The sequence below is a fragment of the Rhipicephalus microplus genome, chromosome 1 (assembly GCF_043290135.1).
Source record: "Rhipicephalus microplus isolate Deutch F79 chromosome 1, USDA_Rmic, whole genome shotgun sequence".
NCBI lineage: Eukaryota > Metazoa > Arthropoda > Arachnida > Ixodida > Ixodidae > Rhipicephalus > Rhipicephalus microplus.
Window position 1 is genome coordinate 248,658,410 of NC_134700.1, and position 15,143 is coordinate 248,673,552.

The 15,143-nt window shown below is 43.6% G+C and overlaps 1 protein-coding gene across 4 annotated transcripts in view; it reads right to left on the bottom strand.

The window, feature by feature from the left end:
* LOC119185850 (putative sodium-dependent multivitamin transporter) overlaps positions 1-15,143 on the bottom strand; it is a 41,732-nt gene that overhangs the window by 4,593 nt on the left and 21,996 nt on the right. For 3 of the 4 annotated variants that reach the window (XM_075892803.1, XM_075892805.1, XM_037434715.2), the window contains exons 8-11: positions 13,286-13,493; positions 10,467-10,621; positions 9,561-9,814; positions 5,347-5,563 (exon numbers count right to left, since the gene is read on the bottom strand). In XM_075892803.1, the coding sequence (XP_075748918.1) occupies positions 5,347-5,563; positions 9,561-9,814; positions 10,467-10,621; positions 13,286-13,493 (834 nt within the window). The remainder of the gene's footprint in view (positions 1-5,346; positions 5,564-9,560; positions 9,815-10,466; positions 10,622-13,285; positions 13,494-15,143) is intronic. The other variant, XM_075892806.1, reaches the window with a different exon arrangement.

Here is a 15,143-nt window from a genome sequence, read left to right on the forward strand (position 1 = left end):
ACTGCCCGAATTTCAGGTCCAAAACAGTGTTGATTGAGTCCCCACCTCTGCCACATCTATCATCTCCATGTTAGAACCACCTTTGTCTTGAGTCAATGCATTTAGAATCATACAGCCTAAAAGGCCGCTTCTCCGCGATTTGAGAATGTGACAGGGTGAGGCATATCGAAAATCTGAAGGGGCTGCTTTCAATCTGGAGTTGATTGTATTTGTCGAGAAGTTCGAATAGTAAAATTCCAGTGCGTATCAAACCGAATAGCAAACACTATTATAATATTATTCGAAATTTCGAATATTCATGCACCACTAACATTTACCCTATAAATCATGTCCGTTGCTTGTGCGTAAACACAAAACTACTTTTGGCAACAGCTTTCTGCTAGAAGAGTAAGGCACACAATGGCGACAGAGCACATTTTGTTTCAAGTTCGCATAGGATGCATTAATGCGCGCGACTTATCAGAGTGCATCATATTTGTTCCTTTGTAAAGTGCAACCAGTGATGTCCCACTGTTGTTACGAATGCTTGCGTCAAGGGGAAGTTATTTACGCGGTGTTGATAGCTGCATCGTGTCCTTTTTGCTTGGTTTAGACCTGTAACTGAGCACAGCAGACAAAGGGAGGACCTCTTGAACTGTATTTCGACTACGAAATCTTCCCACGGGCCGAAACAGTGAGAATGTGCGAATGTTGAAGACAAGTGTTATTGATTGATCAATATGTGGGGTTTAACGTCCCAAAACATATGATTATGCGACACACTGTAGTGAGGAGCTCTGGAAATTTCAACCACCTGGGGTTCTTTATCGTGCTCCCAAATCTGAGCACACAGGCATACAGCATTTTTGCCTTCATCAAAAATGCAGCCACCGCAGCCAGGATTCAATCCCGTGACCTGAGGGTCAGCAGCCGAGTACCTTAACCACTAGACCTTCGCGGCAAGGCGATTGATTGATTGATTTGTGCGGTTTAACGTCCCAAAACCACTATATGATTATGAGAGACGCGTAGTGGAGGGCTCCAGAAATTTTGACCACCTGGGGTTCTTTAGCTTGCACCCAAATCTGAGTACACGGGCCTACAACATTTCCGCCTCCATCGGAAATGCAGCCGCCACAGCCGGGATTTGATCCCGCGACCTGCGGGTCAGCAGCCGAGTACCTTAGCCACTAGACCACCGTGGCGGGGCACGCGCGGCAAGGCGAAGACAAACTTTAATGATCCTGCATACATTCACAATTGAGACGTACCCAGAAGCAATTTTAAAGCCAGAAAGCTGGATCACAAAAGCACATGAACCACCAGGAAAATAAATTTCCCATTTTAGGAAGGCATACTGTACCTGTTTCACTACTTTTCTTCTAACTAATGGTCAACTAGGGACACAGAAGGTTTTATTTTGCACCCATGAATATTTGTTTTTTCGGAACTGTATCAGTGAGTTTTCATACAATGGGGAGTTCACATAAAATTGTGTTGTCTAGCAGATTTTTTTAATACATTATTTCGAAGAGAGTTTTGCTGGGATGAGACCAATTCGCTGTAAAAGGCAGGTCGTCACAAAACAGGGGGACATGTAATTGAGACTCTGCTGTATTTATATTTTGTGATGAAATGTTGGTTACTAGTAAAGCGAAACTAAGTACAACTAACTTCCATTACCTCAAACTCGGTGCTAATTTAACTGAGGGGCCCCCGTTTTTTGCACAACTTTGTAAGGCCAAAAATCAATCGTGATAACCCAAACTGCATTTGTTTGGTCAGCATCAACTGCTATATTGTTAGCCATGGCAAATACACAGCAGACAAATGTACTTGTGCAGTGTAAACAACACATTTAAATCCTGCTAGTACAACAACAGGCACAAAAGTTTACTGCAAAATTTTGCGGAACTAATACAGTAAATCCTCGATAATACGAAGCCCGCCGGACCGCGAAAATTCTTCGAATTAAGCGAATTTTCGAATTGACCAAAACGAAAAAAAAAAAAGCAGACAAGCACTGCTATACGAAATCACATTTTTTTTTTTTTTGCAAGAAAAAAGGTTATTGGAAATAATCGGTGATACTGGATTGCTTATTGCGGTAATTCGCCGTCCCAAGTGCCATGTTCTCAAACCTGCTCACAATACTCAGCATTTCACTGTCCCCACCGCTGCACTCGACAAAGCTGCGGAAGGTGTTCGCGGCGTCGACAACCGAGGCCAAAGCGGGCGCGCGCGCGGGCTCGTTATCGCCACCATCATCACCGACTTGCTCACTGTCGGTGATGTCCTCGTGCACATCAGTGTATGATGTCTGTACACCCGCCTCAACACTGGAATACCCCGCGAAGCCTAGTCCCTCACCGTCGTTGGAGTCATTGATCCGGGCACACAGCGAGTCTCCCTCGTTGTCTAGGCTAGACAAGCTGCAATCTTCATCAAGATCTTCGCCACTTTGTTTGCAGAACCCGGCGTGTTCAAAACAACACTTGATCACTTTTGGCTTTAACTCCTTCCAGGCAAAGGCAATTAAACAAATCGCACCAAGCAGATCGATGTGGTATTGCTTCCCATTGTCGTAGCAAAGCAAAACCCGCTTCAATAGGTGGTGGCGGTAAATCTTCCTCGTTTGCAGGATAATCCTTGGTCCATCGGCTGTGATATGGCCGTAGTATTTGCCGGAAAGAAGACAATCTTAACGACTTCAAGGTTTCTGATGTCCCCGTGGGCTAGGCAATTATCAATAACAAAGAGCACTTTCCGGCCTTTGGCAACAGACTTCCAGTCGAAGAACCGCACGTATTCCTTAAATATCGCCGCCGTCATCCAGGCCTTCTTGTTATGTCTGCGTGACAACATCCCTCGGAGGAAGGCGCGCGTTCTTAGAGCACCTAGGCCTATCCAATCAGCTAATTACGAGCAGTGGAAGCTTGTCGCTTCCAGACATGTTCGCACCGAACAGAATAGATATCCTCTCCTTGGGCTGCTTTCTCCCAGAGACAGTGGTGTCCTTGGTAGCAAATGTTTTAGTGGGAAGCATTTTATAGAACAAGGCTGCCTCATCCAAGTTGTAGACATCGTCCTCGCCAAACTCCCGAAGCAGCGGTGCCAGCGTACGCATCTGCCAATCGTCAACGACGTTCGTGTCGGTGCTGCCGCTTTCCCCACACACGGTCAAGTATGTAAGGTTATTTCGCTCTTTAAATCGGGCGAACCAATCATTACTGCACTTAAAACCTTCATGGCCAAGGCGCAGTGCCAGGTCATCAGCCTTCTCCCTAAGGATGATGCCGTTCACGGGAAGATGAGCTGCGTTTGCGTGCTGCATCAAAGCGACCTCAACGTCCGGGTGCGTTGGGAAGCGAATCCTTGATCGCTTTGACGAATGCGTTTTCCCATATGCCTCGAGCAACTTTTCTTTGTTCTTGAAAATGGTTGAGAGCGTCAACAAGGGCATCCTGTGCTTTTCGGCGAGTTGGGTCTTTGTGCATGTCAACTTCTCAGCCTCCTCGATCAGAGACACCATCTCCCGCAGCGTCAGCGTCTTGTACTTTGGCATCATGAGTCCAAAATGTGGTCAGCACTTCGCACGCGACACAAGCAGGCGTAGGAGGAGAAGTAAACAAGACTAATGGTCGGAAGCATGCGAGCTACATGAAAAACGTGAAACGGAATGCACGACAAACGGTGAAACGTGGAAAAATACAAACGTCGAAAACACAAAACGGAAAACGCATTTTAACTCGTTTTTGGTACTCCAACTATTATGACCTCTGAGCATCGCCGGAAGGCTGTTTCTTGTCTATTGCTGCCGGCGGGAATTACGAATTATCCGAATAAAACCCCGCGGGCTGTTCAAATAATCCGGTAAAATTTGCATTGAAAAACACAGGACTGCAGAAGTTCTTTGAAATAACCGAAATTTCGAATTATCCGAGTTTGAATTAGCGAGGTTTTACTGTACTTTAAATATATGTCACACAAATTTGGAACTTTGAATTATTATGACTCATATTCTGGTAACATGAAGCAAATTACTTAATTGCATTAAACAGTGTTAATTTTGACACGCGCATATTGCTGCACCGTAGTTACTGTGAGGATGAACCTCAAAGCATGCAAAGCGTACAGGCAATCATAACAAAGCATCAGAGTCTGCATTGCCATGGTTATCAGTAGACAGGCAAAATGCTTCATGCTTTATAACTATACGGAGGTATTCTGTGCTTTTATTGCCCTCAATCTACCCCAGTATTGGCTGAATGTCTTCGAAGTATCGTGGTTAATATCTATGATTACGTCGATAGTGTCGTTGCCCGTGGCAGGAAATGTTAGGTCCGCTTCGACTCCATCATTCAGGATTGCTATACAAGGTCGCATCTATTGCGACACCCGTTATGTCTTCATCAGGTGCGAAAAGCAGAATTGTTGCGATTTGTTGGCCATGCAGAGCTGTGCGGTTAGCATTTGCAAGAACAGTGACAGCCACTTTGTCTACAGCATTTGCAGCAAGCTGTAGCTTTGTATCAACTTGGTCTGCACTGGATGCACATCTGCGCCTTCAGAATGACATGGTCTTTATCAACGACTGCGATGATGGTGCTGACGAGCAGTAGTTTATTTCAGACTCGAAGCAGTATGTGCGCAATGTTAGTAATAAGATGAAAGTTTTTGAGGATTAAGAGCAACCCTACTATTGTCCGTATTCACATCAAATGTGTCAGCTACAGTGTGATGGATGGGGCTGCTAAGCAACTCACTCGGCAAATAAAGTAATCTGGATGTGCATATGGCATCAGAAAATACATCTCTGACAAAGACTACGGTTTTGAAATATGACCACACTGCAAAGGGAGTCAGGAGCTTTCGTAAAATCGTGGAACCGCAATTTGAAATTGGGGGCAATACTGATGATGATGCCCCTTCCATATCTGGTTGCATTAGTGAAAGCTTTCTTGAAGTAGAAAAAATACTGTCCAGGAAAATTATCCATTCTGAAAAGCTTTTTTTTTTTTCACATTTTCTGTAGGCAGAAAATGGGGGATTGAAACTTTTATTATGGGGGCAATTTCACTGTACTGGCATTCAACATTACAATTTGTGCTATGCAGATGTACCAAACATGCGTCAGTAGTGTCGCAACAGTGCCCTAATGCGAACAGCTAAATGCACACCCCGTGACCTGGTACAGTTAAAAAAGGCAAAGCTATTACACCTCACGATACAAATTAGTTTCATATCTAGTTATTGAGATGCAGCACTAGCTTATGAGGCAAGCCAAATACAATTTATAATGCGTATGCGGTTAGTAAATCATAAGTGAGAGAACAGACAGCCCTAGTCTCAAGAATGCATGCATGCCTGTGAACTTGCGACAGATGAATGTCGCACCCTGCCCAGTGACCACGACCGCTGACGACAGCTGGAATTCCTGGTAACCAATGGGCTCAAGCAGCAAGGGTCGACGTCCTTGGCACCACCCGTCAGCAATGCGACTACACTGCCAACGACAATGACGACCAGCCAGCCAAAGCCACAGTACCACTGGTACGACAGGCGGTACAGAGGCAATATGTACCTGCAGTGCCAAAAGAAACAAAGATGAGAACAGCAGAACCATTAGGAGCATCCTAGATTGCCAAACCCCAGTAAACTCCCATTGCAAATGCCTGCAAACTAGCTAAAGAGGTCTACTAGGGCTAGAGCTTATTTTATCTGAGCTATTCTAAATTGTCTGAAGGCAACTGCAAAAACAATAAAACATAAGCGAGTCAAGAAATTCACGTGATAACTGCACAACCATATGATGCAGTGCCTTGGCACTGGCCATTATGTGCTTGGAGCATTTACACCGACACAGCCACAAGACTACCGGCCAGCAAAGTGGCACGATGCTGTTGTCCCAGTTGCCTTGCACAAGCACATCACCACCACTAATAGTAATATTAATAATAATGATAAAAACATTGCCCATCAGATGCAAACCTCATGGAGAAAATCACCTCACGAGAGCTCCATATTTCACTAGATAATGTAAAAAGAGAGAGAGAGAGGATATTTATGTGCTCGAGTGTTTTTGCATAAGCTCTTTAGCAACTTTTTTTTTAAACTAGCAATTAAACAAAATACAGGATACTGAAACTTGCACTTTATGAAATAACATCATCGATACATCTATGTGGTTATCAGCAGAAGTGGTAGACGAACGCACAGACATACGGCAGCACATCAATGCTCAAGACTCATATTGTCGCCAATGCATTCTCCGATGACTACTCATAGGCAAGAGCCAGGTTCTTTTTCTACTCAGCAGATTGTATTGCTGGGTGAAACATGACATCAGTTAGCTTTGTTCAGAAAGGCAATTTGCTCTGACACTTATTTCTCTCTCTATTAGGCCTCTCTCTCTTCTAGACACTTATTTCTCTCTCTATTAGGCCTTTCTCTGTTCAAGCAAAAGCAATCTCGTAGGGCTTGCCGAGTGTTGCTTGCGCACGTGCCGGCTTGCCTGTAAGACGGAGATGTGTATTAAACCGAGGACACATGAAAGTGTGGGAAAGTGTATTCAATGGGTGACTAAATAATAGAACAAACTTCGTTCTCATTTCAAAGCGAAGTTGCATATGGCCAAGGCATTCCGCAAGTGCCCTTAGAAAAGAGGGCGAAAGACAATGCGTATTGAACGTTAACAGTCCTGCCGTAGACAACCTGGCCTTGCACACGAAATTGGTGTCAGCCATATCATATCAGTGTTATTCGATAAACAGCTTCGCTGATCGTCCAGGTCACAAAATGGGAAAGCTTCTCATTTTTTAACAGCGTAGTTGTGTAAGCTATTAGTAATTTGCACTCCATCGTGCAAAACCTCACTACCAAATAAAAACAGTGCCTAAGACAAAGAGAAATATGTAGAAATGGATGAAAAAAGCAGACAAAAAACAGAGAGAAAGAGAAGAAATAATAAAATATAAAGAAAAACGAAAAGGAGGCCACTCAACACCACTCTTCTTTCGGGCTTGGAACCACTTGTGTGAAGCTGCCATAATTCTTTACATTTTCTTTTGTTGTGACACAATTATATACACATTTTCAACGAGGTTTCAGCAATGCCGTTGCTGCCATTTTCAGTATAAAATTCAAATTGATCACATCGGCCCGCGCATGGTAACATCTCTCCACGCATTGTACATTCTGCCCACAAGTGCTGGCAACAAAGGCAGCTAAAGCGAAGATTCAATGAGGCGGCCGTCTCTGTTGCATGGATTATGCCTGGAATAACGTCACAGCCGTCGAACGCTCATTAAGCAAAAAGTAAACGCCCAGACTGTCTTTCGTAAGGAGGGTGAAGGGACGAGAGTGGAGGGGGACGTGCTGCATCGCTCGAAGGGCGTGGTTGCTGGTGGACGCGCAATCTCTACAAGCATTTGGTGACGGGTTGTAAACTTGCTTTATCGGACTACCCTGACATGCAGCTGGCAAACGGCAAACCGCCACCACCCCTACCAGGGACTGGGTTGGAGAAACTCGAGCGGTGGCTGCTGCTTCACCTGCGAACCGGCAGCATCTGGCCTGTGCCATGTATGTATTCTTGACTTTCAAAAAGCTTTCGATAAAGTACCTCACCAATTACTCCTCCTGAAAATTAGTGCCTTAAACATTGACCCGAACATTCTTAAGTGGATTGACTGCTTTCTGACTAATCGCACTCAGTTTGTAACAACTAATGGCTATAACTCACCTCTTTCTAAAGTAACATCCGGCGTACCCCAAAGTTCCGTATTAGGCCCTTTACTTTTTCTTATATATATTAATGATCTCCCAGACAGCATTAACTCCGCTATAAGGTTATTTGCAAATGATTGTGTAATTTACCGCGAAATAAACAATGAATATGATAACCAATTTCTACAGTCAGACCTTGACACTGTCTCAACCTGGTGCAATAAATGGCTTATGACTCTCAACTCTAACAAATCTAAATGCATGTCAATAACCCGGCGATCTATTTCTTCCCTCTGTACCTACAGAATTAACGCCGTTCCCCTCCAGCATGTCTCTTCATATAAGTACCTCGGCGTTTACATTACCAACAATCTATCTTGGCACACGCATGTTACCTACATCTGTAATAACGCTAACCGAACGCTAGGATACTTACGCCGCAACTTTTCTCGCGCTCCGCTGTCCCTCAAAATTCTATTATACCGATCACTAATTCGCCCAAAGCTTGAGTACGCGTCCGCTATATGGGATCCCGTGCAGCAAAATTTAATTAACGCGTTAGAATCTGTTCAGAACCGCTCAGTTCGGTTCATTTGTTCTAATTATTCCCGTACTGCTAGCATATCAGAAATGAAATCTAACCTTGACCTACCCAATTTAACTGTCCGGAGGAAACTGGCGCGACTGCATTTTTTTCATAAGATATTTTTTCACAATCCATCAATGAAGCGAGACCTCATTTCACAACCGTCATACCACTCATCGCGCATTGATCATCAGCATAAGGTTGCCATTCCGTTTTGCCGCACCAAATTCTTTTCAGCAGCCTTCTTACCGAAAACAGCCGCCGATTGGAACCACCTTCCCTCTTCCGTTGTATCAATAACAGACCCTTTGTTATTCAAGACTGCAATTTCTCAGCAATGCTTGTAACCATACGCAGTTTCCATTATCTATCTTTGTCTTGTATGTGCTTGAATTCTTATACATTTTTAGTTGACTTATGTTACCTTCCTGATTTGCGCATCTAACACTTGTTTCTTTATTTTGTCTTTTTTTCTTGTGTGTTATATATGTTGTACCCACCCCCTCTGTAATGCCCTACGGGCCCTGAGGGTATTCTAATAAATAAATAAATTCAAACGGTCCCAGCTCATCACCTGCATGCAGCAAATGTAGGAATGACAAAACGCTAGAGCGTATCATTCACTCCCGCTCTTATCTGGCCACTGAACAATGTGTGATAGTGAGCAACTATCACCTGCTAGGTCTCCCTGCGACAACTGCAGAGGACTTCCTTTTTCCTGCACTGCCAAAGATACTGGCGTTGCAAGCGTTCCTCGAGGTTGCAGCTCCTACAGACCTCGCGGCTCTATAGCTGAGGGCTTTGCTTTCATGCTCCCGCCTGCGCTGACAAGACACTATCTTGCCAATCTTTTTTTCCTCCTTTTAACTTCTGTTCTTCTTGCTATCATATTTACTTTCCCTTTCCCATCTCTAAAGGCACTGAGCTGTGCTCTTATGACTAAAGGCAGAAAATATTTAGTTGTTTTTCTCTTTTTTTCTCAAACCTCCTTTTCTTTCCCAATGCCTACTTCACATATAGAGAATTGAAAGCACAAACACTACTCGCATTCACGAAGTGGCTGTACTCTCTTAAATCGTCAATTTGCTAAGTACGCATGATTGGATGTGAAGGAGTTAGATGTCCTCAAACTGAATGAAATGATCAGCACACCAGTAAGGAAATGCATGGAAAACCACGAGTGCAACTGTGTGTGTTTTGACTCTTGTCCTGGTCATTTTGACCGCTGTAGAACAATATGCTTGAAACATCGACATTTCACACATACCTATCACCAACGATGACTCCTACAGATGTTGCATTGTCCGACACTATGCTTTCAGTAGAGATGTTTATCGCAGCTGTGGTTGTATTTTCTGACAAATAGGACACAGTGGTTGTAAAGGCAGTTGTGACATCTGAAGACACCAGGCAGCCATCGTCAAGAAGAGGAAGGCTCTCGGGCTTCAGACCATATACGGTGGCCCCGATTGCGATCCAGAAGCCCATCACGAGACCCGCCACAAGACCACACAGTGCTGCCTGCAAATATAGTAATAGGACAAAGGTTGTTCTTATGAGTCAATTTTTCTTCAAGTAAACTGCATGCAGTGTTACAGCCGGGATTTGATGCAGCCGGCCACGGTGCAATGCAGAGTTGTACATAGGTACAACTCTGCATTGCACCGTGGCCTATAAAATAATGCTCACATGAGCACATTTCCTCTCGTCCTCCCTCCCTCAACTCGTGCTCCTATCAACGAGCAACTTACTTTCAATGAGATCGTGAGCGCAGGCACGTAGCAGCCATGGTAACTATGCGGCCCAGATGCTTAAATCGACCAATGACCGTGAATTTAGGTATATGGAGCAGTCGTTTGGACATGTGGCATTATTTGTCGAAATGAAAGGGAGTAATTGCTAGCTGGCTGAGCACTTGTAAAATCCAGGCTGCATGCTGTGCTATGACGTTTGCCTCACCTGTTTTTGGGAGCCTTCAATACTGATCAGCAGCATTTTATGACAATGCTCAAAAAGTGTTTCAGGGCCCTCTTAAAACTAAGTATTTGAAGCAGTATATTGCTGCGGGGGCCCAGAGTACTGAGATAACTCCACATTTACTTTGTTGACCTGGAGTTATGCAGCCTCCGCATATTAAATAGCAATAGGAAACTGAGGTTGTGGAAAAACACACCTCTTGATTGGCTTTGCGGCACAGCAAACCCAGTGTGAAGACTCCGAGCAGTGGTCCACCCACCACTCCAAAGATCATGAAGGATGCCTGCAGAACGCCTCCCAGTTGCTCCACCAAACCAGTCAGCAGTACACACAGGACGCCGAAGAAGAAAGCTGCAATAAATTCATGCAGAGAAATAAAGATGGAGTATGAAAAGCCAACTAAAAATGTATTAAAAATGCAGCAAAGAGGGAAAAAAGAAAACTAAAACTTTTTTTTAATACCAATCTCAAACTGAGGATATTCGTTTTTACTTCAGCAAACACACCCTAACCACAGCCTAACTGGATTTGTGAGACTAAAAAAGCCCAGGTCATGGGCTACAAATCCTAAAACATTATTAGGGAGCAGGGGCATTTCTGGAGGTCGCGCACATTAATTCTAATTCTACAGGGCGATTTTTTTGAAGCGGATCTATCTCACTGGGCTCTAGCTCTATTACGAAATATCACATTTTATTGCATTTTGCGGCAAGTCATTCAAAAAAAATGAAAATCTGATTACAAATGCCATTTTGTTATACGGTGCACACACACACACACACACACACACACACACGCACACGCACACACACACACACACACACACAAAATAATGAGAAATCACAATCAAAAATTCTATATAAAGAGGGATGGCTGTTTGGCACAGCTTTGATGCCAGTGAGCAGCGGTAGAAGTTGGCAATGTCGGGTTCATCGCGTTATGCCGACGAGTAAAATAAAGCACACTACACTCTCGCAAGCATGCTTTGTGGCGTCCTCGCATGATGTTTCACAGAATGGCATAATTTTTAGATTTTTTTTTTCTTTTTTTTTAGCGTTGCACAGCAAAAAAAAAAAGGAAGGCCATGGATTTTTCATTGTTCTGAAGTTCTTTGCCACAAGACAGAATAAAATTGGATAACTTGTAGCAAAACAACAGCCCACTGAGGTAGGTCAGTTCTAAGAGAATCATCCTGCATTATCAGCATATATACCTCTCGGCACAATAAATTTTGTCCCTACATGTTACTTTTGATTGTGCAAAATGTGTGTTCCGTTTCCAAATTAATGACTAGTATATTTATTTTCCACTCCTGTAAAAGAACTGTGTAAGGGCTGGTAGTATTTGTAAATAAATAAATAAATAAATAAATAACTAAACAAATGATAGGATCCACTGTAGCCAGTGACAGCTTTGAAATATTTACAAGAAAATCAATTGAGCTGCATTGTGGTTATGTGTAGGCCGATGTAGTGTTGCTGCTGCAACCAAGACTGAGCTTAGCTATGTGCACGTGCACCCACTGTATTTTCTTAGCTTGCACTAAATCTTATCATTTGTAACATATTAAAGCAGCATAGTTCAGAATCATAACAAAACGCAGTTGCCAGTCTGTTCCCTTCTCATACCGCTATTTGTCCTTGGTATGTAAGTGTTTTACAGTTGAACCCCTTTATAAGGGACGAATAGGTATAAAAGACACCAGTGTGCCTGCAGCAAAATATGGGTTGATAAGACAATGCATACAAGTACAGAGACATCTCTTTATAAAAGACAAGAATTGGTGCCCGGAACATGCCTCTTATAAACGGGTATACCGTAATTACTCGAATCTAACGCGCACCTATTTTCCGGTTAAGTGAGTTCATAAATCGCATGCGCGTTAGAACCGAGTACGAACAAAAAAATTACGGTCAATCTATTGCCATCGCAAATCCAAAATGGCCGCCCCCTACGTGCGTCGGCATGGTGCGTCGGCTATTTCTGCCTATGTGTTTACCATGTGCGGCACTTCGTACGTGTGCTGAGGAGTTCGTCATCTAGTAGTGCATTAGCATCGACGACGTGGAAGGGCCGACTCCAAAAACTCGAGTGCACCACGATGCCGCTTTTAAAAGAAAAGTCATCGCGTGTGCAGAAACGGACGGAAATCGGGCCGCATCGCGGTCCTTCTCGAAACGTGCGTGCGGGACCGGCGGAAACAAAAGCAGAAGATTGTCGACAGCAAAGCTTCACGCAAAGGCATCAGTGAACCACAGCAGGGTCGGTTTCCGCAAATTGAAGAGCTGCTCCGCGAGTATGTGCTTGAGGAGCGAGTGGCACAGCGGCCCATGACGACAGAACTGCTCCAAGTGCGGGCTATGCAATTAGTCTTAGAAAAAAGTCTAATGCGGAGCCTGTTTAAAGCGAGCAGGTGCTGGCTAATTAACTATATGAAGAGGAAAGGCTCTTCCCTCCGAAGGGGAACATGCATATGCGAAAACTTTTGCGGAGAAGTACGATGAAAAGCTTTACAGTTTTCAGAGGTTCGTCCTAAACTTGCGGCGCAACAACGGCTACCTGCTTGGGCAAATCTGGAATGCCGATCAGACGCCTCTTTACTTCGACATGCCTGGCACCACAACTGTCGAGAAGAAGGGGGCGAAGCAAGTTCGCGTGCTGACATCGGTCCACGGTAAAACTACAGTGACGGCAATGCTCTGTTACACGTCAGATGGGCACAAGCTTCACCCGTACCTCATATTTAAATGGAAGACAATCCCGAAAGGAATCGTTTTTTCGAGTGGTGTGATCGTGCGGGCCAGCAAAAAAAAAAAAAAAAATGGGTGCGCGTTGCAATCGATGTCTTACGTTTTTTTTTTTTTTTTCGCGGTGGAAATCGGGTGCGCGTTACAATCGAGGGCGCGGTAGAATCGAGTAAATACGGTAACTGTACATCAAACAACATTTTCGCAGTTCAAAGTTGAGTAAAACAAATCCATACTGCACAGCAATTGCACATCTGAAAGTGCTCACCCAGAACTTTGAGAATGAGTGATGCGTGTTTGTCGTAGGTCTTCTGGGAAATGCAAAAGGGCCGCACGAAGTCCTCTAGCAAGACAGCTGCCAAGGAATTCACAGCTGACGAGACCGTACTGAGAGCTCCACTGAAAATCCCAGCCACAAAGAGCCCAGGGAGTCCTTGCACACCTCCCATACTGAGCATCACAAAATAGGGCAGCACCTAGTGGAGTTGAGGAAAAAGCACAATAGTAAGTTCCTACAAGTCCATTTATTTTTTCATGCAGTTTGTGAATTAAGTAGTTCAAATCAGTTTGGTACCAATTCTAACTAGTACGGACATGCGTTGATACATCATGCATGAGCCCTTTCGTGCAGTCACCCACAAGTTCATTAAATGCTGCGAACTCTCTGAGCATTAATTTTTAGATGGACACTGTTTCTGAAAGCATCAATGGGTCATTCACCTTAGCCATTATATTTTAGAGGGTCTTGCTGAACTCCCTGCCTTCCCTTCCTTCTTTCTCTCTTTATTGCTAAACTAGGTAATCCCTAAATTATCTATAACCATATATTCTTTAGCATTTCTCACAAAATAATTGCTTTCCGAGAAAGAGAAGTGGAGTTCAGGATGCTTCCCCTGCATTTCTTACAGCACTCTGAAAGACTGCAGACGAAAGAAATGAAGGGGTGGGTGGGAAGGATTACATGGCTGTTGTACATAAAGGAAGACAAATATCGTAAGCTAACAAGCTAGGGGTCGTAGCCCGCACTACAGGTATCTCATCTATGTTTCAAATTGCCCCTGCCAAGATCATTCTCTTTTTGACAACAGCTTGAAGGTACACAGCGTTAATCCTGCCGCAGATAAGGTGTGGCCGTTTCCGCTTTTTCACTCGCGACAGTGACTGACACAGAGACTATTCACCTGGATTCAAGCTTTGGCTTTTCCCTCCAGCAGCTCTTTGGCATTGCTAGGATGCACTCAGTGGTGGCTCAATGAACATAACTTCGTAGCATAAAATTCGGATGGAAACAAGTCAAACTCAACTGGAAAGTTTAAATAGCATGTGTTTCTGTGTTTTTATGGTTGCCCTAATTTTTAGCAACAACTGAATTCAGGCTGCAAACAGTACGTACCGTAGAAACACAACATGCTTTAATACCAGTTAACTAGCAACTGTACGCAACGTTGACAAGTAATTGTGCATCAGGCATCCTGATCATTGCTTTCTGGTGTACATATCAATTAATGATGATACCATATCTGAATACATAGTGCACTCCACTCATTATATTTAAGCAAGCTAAAGAAGCACACTTGCATCGTGTGCATGGATGGCGGAGCTGCTCTCCAAGACTCATTCAATGGAACATGTGCATTATTATTTAAAGAATACATACATCCCACAATGGTGCCAGAAAACATCTAAAGATAGCTATGCAACTGAAGCAACACACATAAAGATTGTACCACATAAACAGCTTCACCAAGTCACATACATACATTTTTAGTACTATTACAACAATGTCAACATTCGCTCTACTTTCAAAAGCATTTGTAGGGTAGTTCCTTCAAAGTGATCCTGCTTACTGAATTTAAACCGCAATCTCTTAGCCCGTGTCTACAAGTAGTACATCATCGAAAATACACAGAAGGAATAAACATGCTATAAAAAGGTTTTCTGTAAGCATTTGACAGAACACCTTACTTTTCATATTTTGGCAAACCTATGACATATATATATAATAAAAATCACAATGACAAAACATATAACAGAGATTTCTTGGACATTGAGAAGAACTGTGCTCCAGCAACGTCTAGTAATTGTAGTAGGAGAACAGGCACTTTAAACTGCAACAAATGCCCAAA